This window comes from Myxocyprinus asiaticus, chromosome 32, assembly GCF_019703515.2.
Source record: "Myxocyprinus asiaticus isolate MX2 ecotype Aquarium Trade chromosome 32, UBuf_Myxa_2, whole genome shotgun sequence".
NCBI classification, from domain to species: domain Eukaryota; kingdom Metazoa; phylum Chordata; class Actinopteri; order Cypriniformes; family Catostomidae; genus Myxocyprinus; species Myxocyprinus asiaticus.
Window position 1 is genome coordinate 43,827,108 of NC_059375.1, and position 20,224 is coordinate 43,847,331.

A 20,224-nucleotide genomic window follows, 5' to 3' on the forward strand; every position below is an offset into this window, starting at 1 on the left:
TGGCATGCACGAGACAGTGATGGAGGTGATGGTGAATGTGCTGGGAGGAGGAGAAACCAAAGTGAGTGACGCAGAACACAATTTCACAAACTCACGGGGTCAAAAGATCCTTCATACATCTAAAACACATTCAGTGAGGTCATGATCTCATCAGTCGATGTGTGTAGCTGCCACATGTTTCGAGAAGCACAATTTATCAGTGCTGATGACCCGAGGATCTAAATGAACTTTAAATTGAGCACATTTCATAGGACTTCTGTATAAAGTGTTGAAGTTTGGTTACTAATGTAAAATGAAGCTTTAATGATATTTTTTGTGTGTGTTCTGATCGAATGCTTTCTCCTCTAGGAAATCACATTTCCTAAGATGGTGGCGAACTGCTGTCGTTTCCTGTGTTACTTCTGTCGCATCAGTCGTCAGAATCAGAAGGCCATGTTTGATCATCTGAGCTATCTGCTGGAGAACAGTAGCGTGGGACTCGGTAAGACCAACGATCTGATGAAATTCTGATGTTCTTGAGGTGAAAGTGACTGTTGTGTTTATCTGTAGAACTTACTTTTTAATCATTTTCTTTTCTTTTTCCATGAGTTCCACTTATATTAAGGTTTCTTGCACCTAAAAACAGTTACAATGTAGCTTTCATGATCTGTTCTCTGATAAGACTTCTACTGACCTGTCCTTCAATAACAGCCTCTTGTAAAGCTGTTACATTGTAACAGCAGCAGAAACAACACTTGATTGGTGTTGCCCACCAGTCATGTTACTTTGTTTCAAATTTCTGATGTCAGAGATGTGATACAATACAGTACGATTTTAAACAACTTACAGTATGTGTTCATTGTACATCAAATGATCAAGGCAGGTTTGATTCCTCATGAGCCCATGAAAGGTTTAATTTCTCCATGGCACTAAACACCCGTCCAGCGTGAGATACAGAGTGTGTACTCATAATAACAGAGTGCTGACTGGACTGGATTAATGTGTCACTGTGGGTGTTCACTTAATGAGCTTTCATGCATGTCAAATGAAGTAAACTTTAGATCTGTGTTTGCATGTGTGTCTTCAGCGTCTCCCTCCATGCGAGGTTCGACTCCTCTGGATGTTGCTGCTGCATCAGTGATGGACAATAATGAACTGGCGCTTGCACTGAGAGAACCCGACCTGGAGAAGGTACGAATCTCTCTCTTCTGAAAATCTGATTGGTTGATTCGTTCTTTAGCTGCTGCAGAATATTGCTGTGAGGTCACAGGTCGTGAGGAAAAGGGCAGTTTATTCAGGAACACATTAATCACAGTCTGTGAGAGATGACTCAAGAAGCTGAACTAAATTTTCTCATCAAAAGTTTTATATTGGAATTATATAGTGTTTTGTTTTGGGGTTTTTGTTTTGTGTTTTGTATTGGTTAGTTTTAGTTTTGGTTTGTTTTTGTGTTTTTTTGTTTTTTTTTTTGTATTGATTTGGTTTTTCGTTTTTTGGGTTTTTTAAATTTTTTTTTTTAGTTTTAGTTTAGTTTTTTTTATTTGTTTTGTTTTTGTGTTTTTAGAATACTTTTGGTTTGTTTTGTGGTTTTGTTTTGTGTTGTCTTTTTTGTTTAGTTTTGGTTTGTTTTGCTTTTAGTTTTTTGTTTTTTTTAGAATACTTTTTATTTTGTTTTGTTTTGTGTTTTGTTTAGTTTTTTTTGTTTTTGTTTGGTTTGTTTTGTTAGTATACTTTTTGTTTTGGTTTGTTTTTTGTGTTTTGTTTTGTGCTGTTTTTTGTTTTGTGTTTTTTGTTTTGTTTTAGTTTTTTGTTTTGTTTATGATTTGGTTTGTTTTGTTTTTGTTTTGTGTTTTTTTTAGAATACTTTTTATTTTTGTTTGTTTTGTTTTGTGTTTTGTGTTTTGTTTCATTTTTAGTTTTTGTTTGTTTTGTTTTGTGTTTTGTGTTTTGTTTCATTTTTAGTTTTTGTTTGGTTTGTTTTTTTTTGTTTTTGGTTTGTTTTGCTTTTAGTTTTTTGTTTAGTTTTTGATTTGGTTTGTTTTGTTTTTGTTTTGTGTTTTTTTAGAATACTTTTTATTTTGTTTTGTTTTGTGTTTTGTTTAGTTTTTTTGTTTTTGTTTGGTTTATTTTTTGTTTTTGTTTTTGGTTTGTTTTGCTTTTAGTTTTTTGTTTAGTTTTTGATTTGGTTTGTTTTGTTAGTATACTTTTTGTTTTGGTTTGTTTTTTGTGTTTTGTTTTGTGCTGTTTTTTTGGTTTGGGTTTTTTGTTTTGTTTTAGTTTGTTTAGTTTTTTGTTTTGTTTTTGATTTGGTTTGTTTTGTGTTTTTTTAGAATACGTTTTATTTTGATTTGGTTGTTTTGTTTTTTGTTTAGTTTTTTGTTTTTGTTTTGTTTTGCTTTTAGTTTTTGTTTAGTTTTTGATTTGGTTTGTTTTGTTAGTATACTTTTTGTTTTTGTTTGTTTTCTGTGTTTATTTTTGTGTTGTTTTTTTTTGGGGGGGGGGTTGTTTTGTTTTTGTTATTATTTTGTTATATTTTATGAATTTATAGAAAAAAAATGCTTATAAAAATATTGTTGTGGCAGTACCATTTGCAGTCATGTTATAATATAGCTATATCACATAGTATTTTCAAATATACCAGGTATACCACATATATACCAGTATGTTATTACCACAGTTCATGTCCAAAAAACATATTATTATCATGGTACTATTTGGTAAGTTTTGGTTAATATTTCTCATTTGAATATCTGTATTTTTCTTTTATTTGTTTGATGTAAATGCTTCGGTCTCTTTGTCGAATTACTTCGCATGTTTGATTTTACACTTCATAGTGTCCTCTATGTGTTTGTGTGTCACAGGTGGTCCAGTATCTAGCGGGTTGTGGTCTTCAGAGTTGTGTGATGCTCATGTCTAAAGGTTATCCAGACATTGGCTGGAACCCGGTAGAGGGAGAGCGATACCTCGACTTCCTGAGATTTGCAGTCTTCTGTAATGGTTTGTGTTGTGACAACTTACTATTAGACATACATTAAATTTGAACTTTGTGCTGCTCTTTATGTAAACTTTGTGTTAATGCGTGTTTGTGTTGATTTTGCTCGTATCAGGAGAGAGTGTAGAGGAGAATGCTAATGTGGTGGTACGGCTCTTGATTCGACGGCCGGAGTGTTTTGGTCCCGCCCTGCGCGGTGAGGGCGGGAACGGACTGCTGGCGGCGATGGAGGAGGCCATAAAGATCTCAGAAGATCCCAGTAGAGACGGACCATCACCCACCACAGAGGAGAACAGAACACTGTATGAATTAAACACACACACACACACACACACACACATATATACACACACACAAACACACACACACACACACACACACAGACAGTTTCTCAAGCAGCCCATCAGATCTGCAGTACTTCACTGGAAATTAAATAAGTTTGTAGGTTTTGAGAGTGTCTTCTCTTTATGTGTATATGAGTGTGTATGTGTTGATATGATCTATAATGTATATTCATGTGACAGTAATGATGTCATTGAGGAAGAGGAGGAAGATGACACCATTCACATGGGAAATGCCATCATGACCTTCTACGCTGCACTGATCGACCTGTTGGGCCGCTGCGCTCCAGAGATGCACGTGAGTTTATGTGTGTCTGTTTTCTTTGTGTGTGATGTATGTCTATATCTGTATTTGCCTATATTACCATTTTTTTATTCTCTCTATTTGTCTCTCTCTCTCTTTATCTCTATCTCTTTGACTTTGCTTCTCTCAATCTCTCTCTTTCAATCTCTCTCTCTCTCGCTCTCTCTCTCTCTTTCTATCACTCACTCTTTTTAATCTATCTCTATCCATCTATCTATCTAGAAATTCCTAGCTACATGCTGAAACATGCTAGCAATGCCTAACTACATGTTAAAACAGGCTAGCAACACCTAACAACATGTTAGCAACATGCTAAACATGCTAATAATGCCTAGCTACATGCTAAAACATGCTAGCAATGCCTAGCTACATGCTAAAACATGATATCAATGTCTAACAACATGCTAGCAAAATGCTAAAACATGCTAATAATATCTAGTTACATGCTAAAACATGCTAGCAATGCCTAGCTACATGCTAAAACATGCTATCAACGCCAAACAACATGCTAGCAACATGCTATCAATGCCTAACAACATGCTAGCTACATGTTAAAACATGCTAGCAATGCCTAACAACATGCTAGGAACATGCTAAACTTGCTATCAATGCCTAACAACATGCTAGCAATATGTTAAAACATGCAAATAATATCTAGCTACATGCTTAAACATGCTAGCAATGCCTAGCTACATGCTAAAACATGATATCAACGTCTAACAACATGTTAGCAAAATGCTAAAACATGCTAATAATATCTAGCTACATGCTAAAACATGCTAGCAATGCCTAGCTACATGTTAAGACATGCTATCAATGCCTAACAACATGCTAGGAACATGCTAAAACTTGCTATCAATGCCTAACAACATGCTAAAACATGCTATTAACGCCTGACAACATGCTAGCAACATGCTAAAACATGCTATCAATGCCTAACAACATGCTAAAACATGCTATTAACGCCTGATAACATGCTAGCAACATGCTAAAACATGCAAATAATATCTAGCTACATGCTTAAACATGCTAGCAATGCCTAGCTACATGCTAAAACATGCTAGCAACGCCTAACAACATGCTAGAAACATGCTAAAATATGCAAATAATATCTAGCTACATGCTAAAACATGCTAGCAATGCCTAGCTACATGCTAAAACATGCTAGCAACACCTAACAACATGCTAGCAACATGCTAAAACATGCTAATAATATCTAGCTACATGCAAGTCAGAGAACAAAAAAAACGTAATAAATGCTAGGTTGTACTACTCTGTGTCTTTATGCATTTTATTATTCTTTTAATTGTATTTAATTGTCTTATTTGAATTTTTATTATGCATTCTGTAAATCATTTTTAAAGGAATCAAGTTTTAAAAGGTGCTCCATAAATAAAGATTTACTTTACTTACATGATATTATCTGTATTGATCTACTATATATTGGCTAATATTTGAAGCAAATAATATCAGAGTTGCTTTTTCCCAGTTCAACCAGTAAACTATTATTTAACTATACTTAAATGTTATTATTAAGCTAATATTAAATATTACTATATTTACTATTAAACAGTATAGTAAACTAAACTTTTATATATCTTTTATAGAATACATTCAAATGTTTCATTCTCATAAAGCATGACAGTTTTTGTTTGTTTGAACAAATGATTTAAGCAAATTGGTTTTTATCAGACAGTTCATGTAAATGAACCAGTTAAAATAAATGATTCACTTATATTTAGCAGTAGGAGCTCCAATTTGTTTTAGGGAGTCAGTTCATTTGGACGGTTCATGTAAATGAATTAGTTCACATAAATGATTCACTAATTCATTTGAATCCCTGCGCAGCCTTAAAGAGACTTTGCCAGATACCAATGCCTTCTTATTTAAAGCTGCTTTTTATCTATTTCAACTCAGTAATATCAATATTTTGCTTTCTACATGCAGAATAAAATAACATGATGATTGTTATATATCTATAAATGTTTTCTTCAATGTAGTTACTTTTTTTAAAATTGTAGTGTAGCTAATTACTTCTTTTAAATACTTAAATGTCTGTGTAGCTGCAGTTTCAAAGTAGCTTCACCAGCACTGGTTATTAGCCATAATCAAAACATTGAATACATTTTTTATTCATCACTAGTTTCCTAGTTTAGGGATGTTCTTCATGTGATCAGCTGATGTGACAGTTACGTGATTGATTAATAGTGTTGATTTCTCCTCTGTCAGCTGATCCACGCGGGCAAGGGAGAGGCCATCCGTATCCGAGCCATCTTGAGATCTCTCATTCCCATTGAAGATCTGGTCGGTGTGATCAGTATTCCATTCCTGATGCCCACTTTAGCGAAAGGTCTGCTAAAAATCTCTGTACTGATATACTAAAAGGCTAACATCAGTATTCTGGGACAAATAAAGCAATATATTCTTTTAAACCTGTCCTGCTTTTATTTGACGAATGGAGGAATTGGCCATTCCTGAATGTTACACTCTCTCAGATAATAACTTAGTAACTGTGTCTTCAGACGGGTCTGTGATCGAGCCGGACATGTCCGGAGGCTTCTGTCCGGATCATAAAGCCGCCATGGTTCTGTTTCTGGACCGAGTTTACGGCATCGAGGATCAGAACTTCCTGCTACATCTGCTGGAGGTGGGCTTCCTGCCCGACCTCAGAGCTGCCGCCTCATTGGACACGGTAAATCGGATGGTCTCTCTGATCACTTCAACAGCAATTAGTGTTATGCTGACCTTTGACCTCTGTCCTCTGACCCTCAGGCTGCCCTGAGCGCTACAGACATGGCGTTGGCTCTGAACCGGTATCTGTGTACGGCCGTTCTGCCGCTGCTGACTAAATGTGCTCCTCTGTGTGCGGGGACGGAGCCATTTGCGTCTCTCATCGACTCTCTGCTGCACACCGTCTACAGACTGTCGAAAGGCTGCTGTCTCACCAAAGCACAGAGAGATGTTATAGAGGAGTGTCTGCTCGCTGTGTGCGGGTGAGGACACGTCCACATAATGAAACTTCATTCGCAACCCATATTTTCGTTATGTGCCATTTTTTTCTGTGGGATAACTTGCACTGATGAATCGTTCACAAAACCAAGAATGTGTTTTAAGAAAGTAAAGAGAGTCAAATTTATTTTCATGTATGAACTGCATTCGAAGCTGTTGTAAAATGGCCGTTATACTTTACACACACCTGTTGACCGCTCATCATTTACCCTCATGCAGTCCCAGATGTGTTTCTGCTTTCTGCAGAACACAAGCGAAGATTTTTAGAAGAATATCTCAGCTCTGTAGGTCCATACAATGTTAGTGAATGGTGACCAGAACTTTGAAGCTCCTAAAAGCACATAAAAGCAGCATAAAAGTAATCCAAAAGACTCTAGTAGTTTAATCCATGTCTTCAGAAACGATACGATAAGTGTGGGTGAGAAACAGATCAGTATTTATGTCCTTTTTTACTATAAATTCTCCTCCCTGCCCTGTAGGTGGCGATATGCATGAAGAATGCGAATTGGCAAAAGAAAAAGGTGAAGAATGTGAAAGTGAACTTAAAAGTGAAGTGGACTTAAATATTGATCTGTTTCTCATCTATTTCTATACCCTTTAACTGTGGTAAAATTACTGTTATGCATAGTCTCGAGTTGCTCATTGCTGTGTTACATATGTGTGTTTAAGCATTGATATTGATGACATATATTGTTTCTCCTCCTTGAAAGTGTTTTTAGGAAGCCACTGGCTGTAAAAAAAGTTTTAATGCATATTTTATTTTGGGGTGAATTTTTCTAAAATGTTACAAAATTGCAACATTGGCCAATTTTATTTTTAATTTTACATGCATTAAGAGTAAATTCATGTTAAGACATTTATTTTGTTTTTAAACTTATGAAGACTATTGATAGTGATGATATATGTAATGCAGTATACTTAAAATACAATGGACACTAAAACACACTATTATTAGGGGCCAAGCTCCGAAGGGGCGAAAGACCCCTGTTGTTTTCGTTAGTTTTCTTATTCTTCTTCTTCCTCTGCTATTGAGTCTATTGCAGCCCATAGAACTGCTTAAGGGAAAGTTATGAAATTTGGCACACAGATAGAGGACAGTCTGATCTGTTACCACAGCAAATTTGGCATCTCTACCTCAAACCCTCTAGCGCCACCAACTGCCCAAATTTGCACTCACGTTTATGTTAATAACTTTTGAACCATGAGTCCTAGAAATGAATTTCTTTTTTCCTCTGATTCCTTAGCTCAAGACAATTGAATTTTATTTGTCATTTTCTATCATGAAAATTTTTCCGGCATTTTGAATTTTCTGAAAAACCTACTATTTCGAACTCGTCTTAGGCCGTTTGTCTGATTTGCACGAAAATTGGCCTGCATCATCTAGAGGCACTTACGACAAAAATTTATTCAATGAATTTTTATAAACCATACTGTTTTCGAATGGTGCTTCAAATTCAACGAAGAGCACGCCAAAATGGACGTGAGGGTATATCTCCATAACGCTTTAGCGTATTCATACCAAACTTATTATTTGTCATAGGCACCATAACTCGAGGGTGCCTGCCTAGTTTCGGAACAGTGCAACGTAGTGGGCATGAGATATGAAAAAAGCACATTTTTGCTTATAACTTTTGAACAGTTTGTCATAAAATCATCAAATTGGTCTCATTAGATTCAGTGGGGTATAGCGAGTCCAACGATATGAAAAATTCCTATGTCGGCCATTTTGAATTTAGTCATAAAATGCTGTATTTTACGAACGACTTGGCGTATCGTTACAAAATTCGGTATGTGTCTTTGGCACCATGCTCTGAAGGGACTGAAAAAGTTTCAGGAAATTATAATGCTATTTCTAAAAATGCTAATAGCTATTGACTCCTTTTGCCTACTGTCATGAGACTGGTCTCGATAGATTCCGTGGTTCATGCCGAGAACAATGATACCAATTATGTCATGATCAAGCAAACTTCCTGTCCGGCATTTTTAAATGTTTTGAAAACCTACTTTTTTGAACTCCTCCTAGACTGTTTGTCCAATTTGCATGAAAATGGCCTGCATCATCTAGAGGCACTTACGACACAATGGTATTCACAGAATTTTGATAAACCATACCATTTTCGAATGGCGCTTCAACGAATTCGACGAAGAACGCGCAAAATTAAACTTGAGGCTGTATTTCCGCAACACTTTGAGGGATTGGGACGAAGCTTGGTATGAGTCATCACCATTAGGCCCTGAGGTTACCTGCAGAGTTTTGGCACACTGCCCCCTACTTCTCAGGAGATAGAAAAATTGCTGTTTTGGCTTATAACTCTTGAACGCTTTCCTGCATGATAACCATCATACCCAGACACTACCTGAGCAGTTTCAGAACAGCGCCACATACTGGACACAAATTCTAAGAACTAGCTATTTTTTAGTTAATTTTTAAATAAATCTGTTTTTTTTTTTATGATTGAAAGTTTACTTTTTCTAACTCCTCATACGCTGTTCATCGGACTCTAAACAAAAACATGTCACAAAGCTTATTTTGCTGCTCATGGTGCTGATAATTGGCTTGACTCCGGTATCACTGCTTGCAGCTATATTTATTATTATTATTAGTAGTACTAGTAGTATTTAAATGACAGAAATGTACAGAAAACAGCTGAAAATGTTTTGCAATTGTTTACTTAAGGTTTACTAAATAAGTTCCATTATGTGAATATAGAAGAAGTTTGACTGCTAATTCATAGTTGCATTTTTTCTACGCTTCAGTAAATCAGTACACATGTTGGGAATTAAGAAAAAAGTATTACAAGTCAAATACATGCCAGAAAATTTGTTCTAAAAGTGTTAGCAATTGTGTCAACTAGTTGTGACCATTTTGTGCAACTTTAGCAAAGTTCTGACAGTTCTTCCCACCAAAACTGTTGTTGTGATAAAGTTCAGACTACCAGTATTTAATGAAAGTGAGTGACATATAATCAAATTGATTTAAACAAATGTTGTAATTCTGCTATGCTGGGTCGGTGAGGGCTATTGTACATGTGTTCAGTGTGTATATTTGTGTGTTTGCAGTAAACTACGGCCTTCTATGATGCAGCATCTACTGCGGCGTCTGGTGTTTGATGTTCCTGTGCTGAATGAACACACAAAGATGCCTCTGAAGGTGAGACTCCTCCAATGAATTCTGATTCAGATTTATTTCACATGATTCTACAGTTTTAAGATATATCATTTGATTCAGTTGTTGATTAGCGTGTCCTCTCACAGCTCTTGACCAATCACTATGAGCGCTGCTGGAAGTATTACTGTCTGTCCAGCGGGTGGGGCAGTTTTGGTGCAGCGTCAGATGAGGAGCTTCACCTCTCCAGAAAACTCTTCTGGGGAATCTTTGACGCTCTGGCCAGAAAGGTACAACAGAGATGAGATGAGGTTTCACACTTCCTGTGTCTGCAGCACATGAGCGTTACAACAGCGTAACTGCAACACTGACAGAACTGAGGCTCTATACACAAAATAAAGGGATTTCTGGGTTATTAACTTGAATATTTCCTTTAATAATGATCAGAAATGATATAGACATATTTTATGTCTAGATTTGACTGTTTTGGACTTTAGACCCTGACTTTCAATATTAAACTATGGAAATACATTATAAAAATAAAAATGATTACATGTTTAAAACTATGATCATCTAAACAAATAGTGAAATAAACATGAACCATTTCAATATTTATTGTGTGAAAATCAGTTTTGTCCCACAATTGTGACGTCATTTCCAGCACAGTTTGTTCAAAAGTTATTGTACTTGTTAACCAAGTGGGCAAAGTATCAGTGAAGAGCATACTTGAGATGAAATATGAGACAAAACAAAGAAAAATCAAGGAAATATCACTATTTTTATTGGGCCTCATTTCCAATCGAGCTCTAATTGTGCAAAAAAGTGTGAAAATATTATTTCAGATATTAAATAATATAATATAAATTATTATTCATAATTAATTATAAAAAAATAATATTATTTCATATTGAAAATTAAAGATGTAAAATAAATTATTATTTAATGTATTATTTATTAAATGATAATTTAATGTATTATTATTTAATTTATTTAGGATACATAAAAATATGAGCCATGAAATTAGACTTAGCAAGACAAAGTAGTCTGTCATTTTATTTGAAAAAGGTTAAAAATGTCATTTCCATCGGGGGCCTGGGTAGTTCAGTGAGTATTGACGCTGACTATCACCCCTGGAGTCACGAGTTCGAATCCAGGGTGTGCTGAGTGACTCCAGCCAGGTCTCCTGAGCAACCAAATTGGCCCAGTTGCTAGGGAGGGTAGAGTCACATGGGGTAACCTCCTCGTGGTCGTGATTAGTGGTTCTCGCTCTCAATGGAGCGTGTGGTAAGTTGTGCGTGGATCACGGAGAGTAGCATGAGTCTCCACATGCTGTGAGTCTCCGCGGTGTCATGCACAACGAGTCACGTGATAAGACGCACGGATTGACGGTCTTAGAAGCGGAGGCAACTGAGACTTGTCCTCCACCACCCAGATTGAGGTGAGTAACTGAGCCACCACAAGGACCTACTAAGTAGTGGGAATTGGGCATTCCAAATTGGGGATAAAAGGGGATAAAAATAAAAATAAATAATTAAAAATGTCATTTCCAGCACAGAATTCTATTAAACACAATACAGAATTTGAGATGTGCTGTAAATGACACAAATATGACATAAATCTCCTGTGATGCATGAACACACACTGATGGACATTATAATTAGACTAATTAAACACACTAGTGAGAGTGTGAAAAAGTTTTTAACGAGACTTTACTTTCTAGAAATTCACAGTGCTAAAAGTGAAGTATAAAAGTTGATGAAACAGCCAAATGTGTTTATTTTTATGTTTAATGTGTAAACTGTTTGCAGAAATATGATGTGGAGTTGTTTAAGTTGGCTTTGCCATGTCTGAGCGCGGTGGGCGGAGCTTTACCTCCTGATTACATGGAGTCAAACTATGTGGCTATAATGGAGAAACAGTCATCGATGGACGCCGAAGGAAACTTCAACCCTCAGCCAGCCGACACCAGCAGGTGAGTCACCACTGAAACTCTGTTTATTAAAACATTCTGCTTCTCACAGCCACATAACAAACCTGTCTCTCCCTTTACAACCTACAGGTGCATCTCAATAAATTAGAATGTCATGGAAAAGTTCATTTATTTCAGTAATTCAACTCAAATTGTGAAACTCGTGTATTAAATAAATTCAGTGCACACAGACTGAAGTAGTTTAAGTCTTTGGTTCTTTTAATTGTGATGATTTTGGCTCACATTTAACAAAAACCCACCAATTCACTATCTCAAAAAATTAGAATATGGTGACATGCCAATCAGCTAATCAACTCAAAACACCTGCAAAGGTTTCCTGAGCCTTCAAAATGGTCTCTCAGTTTGGTTCACTAGGCTACACAATCATGGGGAAGACTGCTGATCTGACAGTTGTCCAGAAGACAATCATTGACACCCTTCACAAGGAGGGTAAGCCACAAACATTCATTGCCAAAGAAGCTGGCTGTTCACAGAGTGCTGTATCCAAGCATGTTAACAGAAAGTTGAGTGGAAGGAAAAAGTGTGGAAGAAAAAGATGCACAACCAACCGAGAGAACCGCAGCGTTATGAGGATTGTCAAGCAAAATCGATTCAAGAATTTGGGTGAACTTCACAAGGAATGGACTGAGGCTGGGGTCAAGGCATCAAGAGCCACCACACACAGACGTGTCAAGGAATTTGGCTACAGTTGTCGTTTCCTCTTGTTAAGCCACTCCTGAATCACAGACAACGTCAGAGGCGTCTTACCTGGGCTAAGGAGAAGAAGAACTGGACTGTTGCCCAGTGGTCCAAAGTCCTCTTTTCAGATGAGAGCAAGTTTTGTATTTCATTTGGAAACCAAGGTCCTAGAGTCTGGAGGAAGGGTGGAGAAGCTCATAGCCCAAGTTGCTTGAAGTCCAGTGTTAAGTTTCCACAGTCTGTGATGATTTGGGGTGCAGTGTCATCTGCTGGTGTTGGTCCATTGTGTTTTTTGAAAACCAAAGTCACTGCACCCGTTTACCAAGAAATTTTGGAGCACTTCAGGCTTCCTTCTGCTGACCAGCTTTTTAACGATGCTGATTTCATTTTCCAGCAGGATTTGGCACCTGCCCACACTGCCAAAAGCACCAAAAGTTGGTTAAATGACCATGGTGTTGGTGTGCTTGACTGGCCAGCAAACTCACCAGACCTGAACCCCATAGAGAATCTATGGGGTATTGTCAAGAGGAAAATGAGAAACAAGAGACCAAAAAATGCAGATGAGCTGAAGGCCACTGTCAAAGAAACCTGGGCTTCCATACCACCTCAGCAGTGCCACAAACTGATCACCTCCATGCCACGCCGAATTGAGGCAGTAATTAAAGCAAAAGGAGCCCCTACCAAGTATTGAGTACATATACAGTAAATGAACATACTTTCCAGAAGGCCAACAATTCACTAGAAATGTTTTTTTTATTGGTCTTATGATGTATTCTAATTTTTTGAGATAGTGAATTGGTGGGTTTTTGTTAAATGTGAGCCAAAATCATCACAATTAAGAGAACCAAAGACTTCAACTACTTCAGTCTGTGTGCATTGAATTTATTTAATACACGAGTTTCACAATTTGAGTTGAATTACTGAAATAAATGAACTTTTCCACGACATTCTAATTTATTGAGATGTACTTGTACTTTAAAAGGGTCATGATATGTTTTATTATCTTAATACTTTCATTGAGGTTCACTTATAATATTAGTGCATTTTGTCATATATTTGTAAAACATGATCATTGTCACACTCATCCGACCTTCTGTCAGAAACTCTCGGTTTTGGTGCTGCTTCTCCTTTAAGACTTGACAGTACACGCCCACTGTTCTGATTGGCTCTCTGCTCATGACTGACCTGCTCTACTCACTGCTGCTGGGCAGGGCTACTGAAGTGATTAAATGTAAAGAAGGTGTTGATGTGTTGTTGTGGAGGCGGTCAGATGCAAACGTCTATCACAGTGTGACATCACAATGTGGAGGAAGTCGAGAACAAGACATTTTTGAGTTCTGAAACTTTTATATGTGAAAAGATAAAGGAAAATTTGATTCCTCATGTCATGACCCCTTTAAAGAAGTTTTCTGGTGCATTGTAGAAACAGATGTTTTTCTGATGTGTTTTAATGTTTCAGCTCTAATGCAGGTTGTGTTTGTGTGTTTTTGCAGCATTGTGGTTCCCGAGAAACTCGATCATTTCATCAATAAATATGCAGAATATTCTCATGAGAAATGGTCAATGGAGAAGGTCAGAAACTGTCTTTTGAGCTGATTTTGTTTTTATCATTATTGAAATATTGTTGTTTATTTATATTTATGTTTTTGGTTTCATGAAGAGGTTTTATTTTACACTACTTTTGTGGACCTTCTAACTTTATGGTACATTATGAAAATTATTATAAAAAAAAAGAACAACAGTGCCCAAACTTGCTCTTTAACTAACAGATATAATAATCGACGCAGCTATAACTAAAGGAACTTTAAAGTAAAAGTAAACGATTGATCTTGGGATTTGAAGAATCGACATCTAGACCGTTTAAATGAAGATCACGATTAATCTGAAAATCGATATTTTTACCCAGCACTAGTGTATGTTTAATTCTGTTAAGGTAGTTGTTGTTATGTGTGTAGTTTGTTGTTGGTTGGGTTCATGGAGATCAGATGTGTGAATCATCTAAAGTTCATCCTCTGCTGAAGCCCTACAAATGTCTCTCTGAGAAGGTACAGAAACCCTCAACATAATTCAACCTTCTCTTTGAGTATTGATGGAGTATGCATGCACTGAAGTAAACCACAGCATTTTCCCAGCATGCCTCTGTGTTTCAGGATAAGGAGGTTTACCGCTGGCCAATCAGAGAGAGTCTAAAGACGATGTTGTCGTGGGAATGGAGCATCGAGAGGACGAGAGAGAGCGACGCATCCACATTACAAAACCGCACGCGCAGAATATCTCTATCCAGTCAGGTCAGAACCATCACAATATTTACACTGTTGATATACTACCTGAGGGGCAAAGATCCACCAATCAGAGAATTGTGGCAAACAAAGTGCGCCAAAAGAGCTCTGCAGTGACCACCCAATCACAAGTCCCTCTCCCTACACTCTCAAACTGCTAATATATTTGTATATATCTGAATATTTTGCAAGAGAACTAAAGTATATTGTTTGGTTCATGGAAAATGAATGGAAAAATACTTCCTGAAACAAGACTGCTGAAAAAGTGGGCGGGCACTGTTGCACTCTATTTGACTTCCTGTCGAAATTCCTCAAAATTAAAGGGACCGTTCATCCAAAAATGTACATTCAAAATAGCACTGTAAACATTTCAGAAACATCACTTCTGGTTAGCATTGGAAAGCAACTATTGTTTAGATTCAGTGTATGTGACCTTTGACCTCCTGTGTCACCTGCAGCGGTCTATAGAGGGCGCTCACGGGTTCAGCCCGCGGCCTGTTGACATGAGCAACGTCACGCTGTCCAGAGACCTGCATGTGAGTGCACAACTTTACTGTTTCCAGTTTAACGCTTTAAAAATGCAAAGAAAGCTCTGCAGTTGCTCTGTTGTTGCGTTTCAGTCAATGGCCGAGCTGCTGGCGGAGAACTATCACAACATCTGGGCTCAGAAGAAAAAACTGGAGCTGGAATCTAAAGGTAAAGCAGATGTCGATGAAGTGTTTCAAAAGCTGTCAGCAGAATCAAGTTCAGAGTCATTAGTTCTCTTCCAAACCCCAGTGAGCTGCCTCGCTGTTTGCTGACTACTTAGGCAGCTGCCTTTAAGTCAGTATCCTAACTGTCATGTAACCTCACAGGTGACTGATTTGAGCGCTCTACATAGGCAGCAGCTCCACCTGGCACACAAAGGGCACTTAATGATGTTGTTCCTCACATTTTGGAACAGCCCTTGCATCAGGGAGCATGCTTATGATGCCTTTAAATGCTGTCTAAGTAGGCAGCTAACTAGGGTTTGGCTACAGCTATAGGTTTATGCTAATGTTTCCGGTTTAATTCGTCCTTTTTTATTATCTGTATAGTGCTTTTCACAACACGCATCGTTTCAAAGCAGCTTTACAGAAAATTATACTTTAACAGTGAATTAATCTGTAATGTCTTAGAGTCATAACTGTGCATTTTGATAAACACATGATTGTAGATTGTGCCTTAAAATAATAAAAATAAAAAAATGATAATATTTTCAATGTTTGTAAAAGAGCATTCTTCCACCTCAGAAGTATTGCTTAGTTACGACACATGCTCTCTGATGCCGAAAACTAATTAATGCTTTCATGACGTCAGGACTAGATTATTGTAATGCATTATTGGCAGGATGTACTGCACGTTCAATAAATAAACTTCAATTAATTTTAACACTTTGTTCATTACTTGCAAAGCTTTAAATGGTCTAGCTCCACAGTACTTAAGCGACCTTCTATCACGCTACAGGTATATTCCATCACATTTACTACGATTGCAAAATTCTGGCCTGTTAAATGTTCCTAGAATATCAAAATCCACAAAAGGAGAGAGATCCTTTTCCTATTTGGCTCCTAAACTACAGAATAGTCTTCCTAGCATTGATCGGGTCTCAGACACACTCTCTCAGAACTTCAGGTATATCAATAATTTATACAACACAACCTGTTCTCCATGTACTAGTGTACTTTAGTATTCACATCATGAGTGCAGTAGACTTCCAAATCCCTGCTTTCAGATGTACTTTATCTTTCAGAGATTTTGGACGCATGCAGAGATCAAATATCACAACAACCTTTCCAGAGTCACTGGCTACATTCGGAATAGAGTCATGTTTTAAATACTGTGTACTGCCTACAGTTTTTATTTAAATAGTGTTCTAAAACAGTGCACATTAGACAGCGATAAACATTTCACACTTTAGTGTGCTACACTGCGTTTACATGATGTCATTATGTTGCATGTTTAATTTAGTGAGTGGCGTCCAGTTATCATCACATGTAACTTTGTGTAACAATGTCAAGAAAGAGATAATTGCATTTATTTTTATTTGCATACATTCACCACTCTGTAAATGGAAGGTAAATGCATTACATGATAATTTTGCTAATCTGAACATATAAACCTGAGAGCAGCCAACAGATATTTTTTGTTTTTTGTTTTGTCAGGTGGGGGGAGTCATCCGTTACTGGTTCCTTACGACACTTTAACTGCCAAAGAGAAATCCAAAGATCGAGAAAAAGCACAAGACATCCTTAAATTCTTTCAGATCAACGGATACACTGTGTCAAGGTGACCATCTCATTTCCTGAATGCATATTTTAGAAAGCAAGATTTCTCATTTCCATGCATGCATTTCTCATTAAGAACTGACTGAATATTCCAAATGTGTGTATAAGTGACGTGACATGTATCTGTGAACTCTTCAGGGCTATGAAAGAACAAGATCTGGACACTCCGTCTATAGAGAAGCGTTTTGCATATACATTTCTGCAGCAGTTGATCGCGTATGTGGATGAAGCTCATGAACACATGCTGGAGATCGGTGAGACACTCATCTAAACATTAAATTATGAGTAAAAGTATATAGATAAATCCTGAACATTATCTTTGCATTTATTTCAGATGTTGGAATACGGTCTAAAGGGGAGAAAATCCCTCATGAGCAGCAGGTCAAATTCTTTGGAAAGGTCTGATTTATCCCGACACATTTGCATTCAGAAATTACATGTCAATCTATTAATACTTTATAAATTAGAAACATCTGCTTTGAGTTCATTCAGGGATCATCGTGCTGTTTTTTTGTTTTTATGGATTTGCAGGTTGTGTTGCCTCTGGTGGATCAATACTTTAAGAACCATCGGCTCTACTTCCTGTCTACTGCTGTTCGTCCAATCAGCAGCGGCGGTCACGCCTCCAATAAAGAGAAGGAGATGGTGACCAGGTGATGTGATTCTCTGAACCCATAAACTCATTTCAGCACTTCATAGAAGTCTCTTAGAAATCAAATTCTGTCTTCTGTTCTCTAAATGCTGTTGTTCTGGATGATTTTCTCTTTCCTCTTTTAATTCCCTTTTAAATTAATTTCTCTCAAACGTCTCTTTTCATCTGACTCTCAGTCTTTTCTGCAAACTGGGAGTTCTGGTCAGACACAGGATATCTCTGTTTGGTAAGGCCAGTGATGCGGTGTGTGTGTGTGTGTGTTTAAGGCGTGTTTAAGGTGTTTTTGCATGTTGTGTGTTCTGTGTGTGTTCAGCGTCTTGGAAAGCAGCACTTCATTAAAGTTCCCATAGTCGATTATCAAAGCTCAGCTGATGTTTTCAGTTTTTATGTCCAACTTTAAATGTTTATATGAAGGTGAAAAGTGAATGTCTGCTTTCAAAGACAATTGTATGATTTATCATTTAACCTCTTCAACTCTAGAGCATTTTTGGGGTGCGACCAGCAATTTTTCACATTCGGATTTAAAAGATCACCATTTACAGATACTGTGGAATAGCTAACAAAACTGGTCATTTTCTCATATTTTTCAGAAATTTTTTTTTTGTTCTCCTAACTTTGTAAGCATGTAATTCTGGTTATGTTCACCCTGTCTCCATTCAAATAGTCTTATTTTATTCCACGAGATGACAGCAAGTACTAGAATTATTATTTTTTCTCTATCACCTTCCGTCACAAAATTCTGATCTGAAATGTAGGTGGCGCTCTAATGCATTTCAGCCTTCACAGATGTGCTCGTCCATAGACATTCAGTCTAATTTTCAGTTCATGCACTCAAAATGTTGCTTGTGTTATAATATATTATAAGGTATAGCTATGAATAGGTACGTAATATAATGTAGTATAATTGTGGTACAATTATTTATGAGAAGTTATAACGTATTATAAGGTGTATTAAGAGACATTACTAATGCATTATAATGCTTTTACAATGCATTATAAATATGGGCTTCATAGAAAGTGTTACCGAGAATTTGCATCACTACGCCTAGAATGCATATGTATATACAGTATGTGTTTACTATGGCATTCAATGTACTTAACACTGGTATTACACTTGTAATACATTGATTGTTGTAATTTGCCATGTATTGCACTTTGGATAAATACAGACTGTACATTATCCTGCTTATTACACAGCTACAAACCAAATAAATGGACATAAAATATAGATTTGCCTTGAAATTATGTAATTATGTGAGAAGAAAGAAATCACCAAACAGCTGAATTGCACCTCCTTTTTGCGTCAAAGTTCTGTTGGTGTTTATTTAGTTAATAATGACTGTCTGACTGCTCATTATCCCGCTTATTACACGACTAATTGCCAAATAAATAAATAAGAGGACATGAAATATTAATTTGCATTGAAATTATGTAATTATGTAAGAAGAAAGAAATCACTGAATAGCTGATTTGCACCTCTGGTTTGCATCAAAGTTCTGTTGGTGTTTATTTTTTCTAAATAATAACCGTCTGACTGCTCATTATCCCGCTTATTACAAGACTAATTGCCAAATAAATAAATAATGGACATTAATTTGAGTTAAAATTATTTTATTAACTTAATTGTAGAGATCACACAGTGATGTGAGAAGCAGGAAAGATGAGTCACAATACCCAGATATGTCTCAATCCCCGAATCTGCAGTTGTTACTCAGAAATATCAGACCACTAGATGGCACCATTGACCAGTCAGAGAACTCCAGAGATCCATGTAATAAATGTGCGAAATTACCAGGGAAATTAAAACAAAAATTACATACAAAAATAGACCATGACGGGAATTTTACAACGTTTTCTGTAGTGCAACCTCTAATTGCGATATATACGTGAAAATGCCAATGGTGAATTAAATAAAATGTATAATTGTTATAAGAAACACAATAATATAACAAGAATTAGAAAGCGCTACGTTATAAAATGAATTATATTCGGAAAGGTTAACCTTACTTAAAATATTAGGGGGTACTTCAAATAAAGAAAGGTTTAGGAACCCCTCATCTGTATAATCGATCAGCGGTGTGATGTTGTTTTTCTGTTTCTCCCAGGGAATGATGCCACCTCCATAGTGAACTGTCTACACATACTGGGTCAGACACTGGACGCCAGGTTAATCACACACACTTTACTAAATCCTACTGTCTGAGAATAAAACAAGCTCTTAAAGTCCAAAACCACTCATTCATTAAGCAATAAGGCACTTAAGATTAAAGACATTATTTAACTCTTCTATTGCATTTGGGTCATTTTTGACTTGGGAGAGGTAGATAATAATTTTTAAATATGATATAGTTTTTAGTACGGGAACCAAACTTTGGGACTTTGTCAAGACTATCAAAATAAAAAAATAAAAAATTTCAGATTTTTTTGTAAGAAAAATTGATATATTGATGTTATAAGAAATATAACATTTAAAACATTTATTTTACATCTTTTGTGTTTGCGGGTCAGTTTTGACCCGGACATCAATTGTGGATTTACACATGATATTATGAATCTATGAATTACATTTAGCCTCTTTCCTATACTCT

General features: G+C 36.6%; 1 protein-coding gene across 1 annotated transcript in view; it reads left to right on the forward strand.

Moving 5' to 3' along the window:
• ryr2a (ryanodine receptor 2a (cardiac)) overlaps positions 1 to 20,224 on the forward strand; it is a 207,180-nt gene that overhangs the window by 122,188 nt on the left and 64,768 nt on the right. The window contains exons 41-63 of the mRNA XM_051667848.1: positions 1 to 61; positions 349 to 481; positions 1,067 to 1,170; positions 2,841 to 2,976; positions 3,087 to 3,273; positions 3,496 to 3,610; positions 5,846 to 5,966; positions 6,139 to 6,308; positions 6,389 to 6,609; positions 9,686 to 9,776; positions 9,881 to 10,021; positions 11,540 to 11,703; positions 13,893 to 13,971; positions 14,355 to 14,444; positions 14,550 to 14,687; positions 15,137 to 15,214; positions 15,299 to 15,374; positions 16,862 to 16,985; positions 17,123 to 17,238; positions 17,319 to 17,383; positions 17,516 to 17,637; positions 17,813 to 17,862; positions 19,742 to 19,802. The exon at positions 1 to 61 is cut by the window's left edge and continues 54 nt beyond it. Coding sequence (XP_051523808.1) covers positions 1 to 61; positions 349 to 481; positions 1,067 to 1,170; positions 2,841 to 2,976; positions 3,087 to 3,273; positions 3,496 to 3,610; positions 5,846 to 5,966; positions 6,139 to 6,308; positions 6,389 to 6,609; positions 9,686 to 9,776; positions 9,881 to 10,021; positions 11,540 to 11,703; positions 13,893 to 13,971; positions 14,355 to 14,444; positions 14,550 to 14,687; positions 15,137 to 15,214; positions 15,299 to 15,374; positions 16,862 to 16,985; positions 17,123 to 17,238; positions 17,319 to 17,383; positions 17,516 to 17,637; positions 17,813 to 17,862; positions 19,742 to 19,802 — 2,643 coding nt within the window. The remainder of the gene's footprint in view (positions 62 to 348; positions 482 to 1,066; positions 1,171 to 2,840; positions 2,977 to 3,086; positions 3,274 to 3,495; positions 3,611 to 5,845; positions 5,967 to 6,138; positions 6,309 to 6,388; positions 6,610 to 9,685; positions 9,777 to 9,880; positions 10,022 to 11,539; positions 11,704 to 13,892; positions 13,972 to 14,354; positions 14,445 to 14,549; positions 14,688 to 15,136; positions 15,215 to 15,298; positions 15,375 to 16,861; positions 16,986 to 17,122; positions 17,239 to 17,318; positions 17,384 to 17,515; positions 17,638 to 17,812; positions 17,863 to 19,741; positions 19,803 to 20,224) is intronic.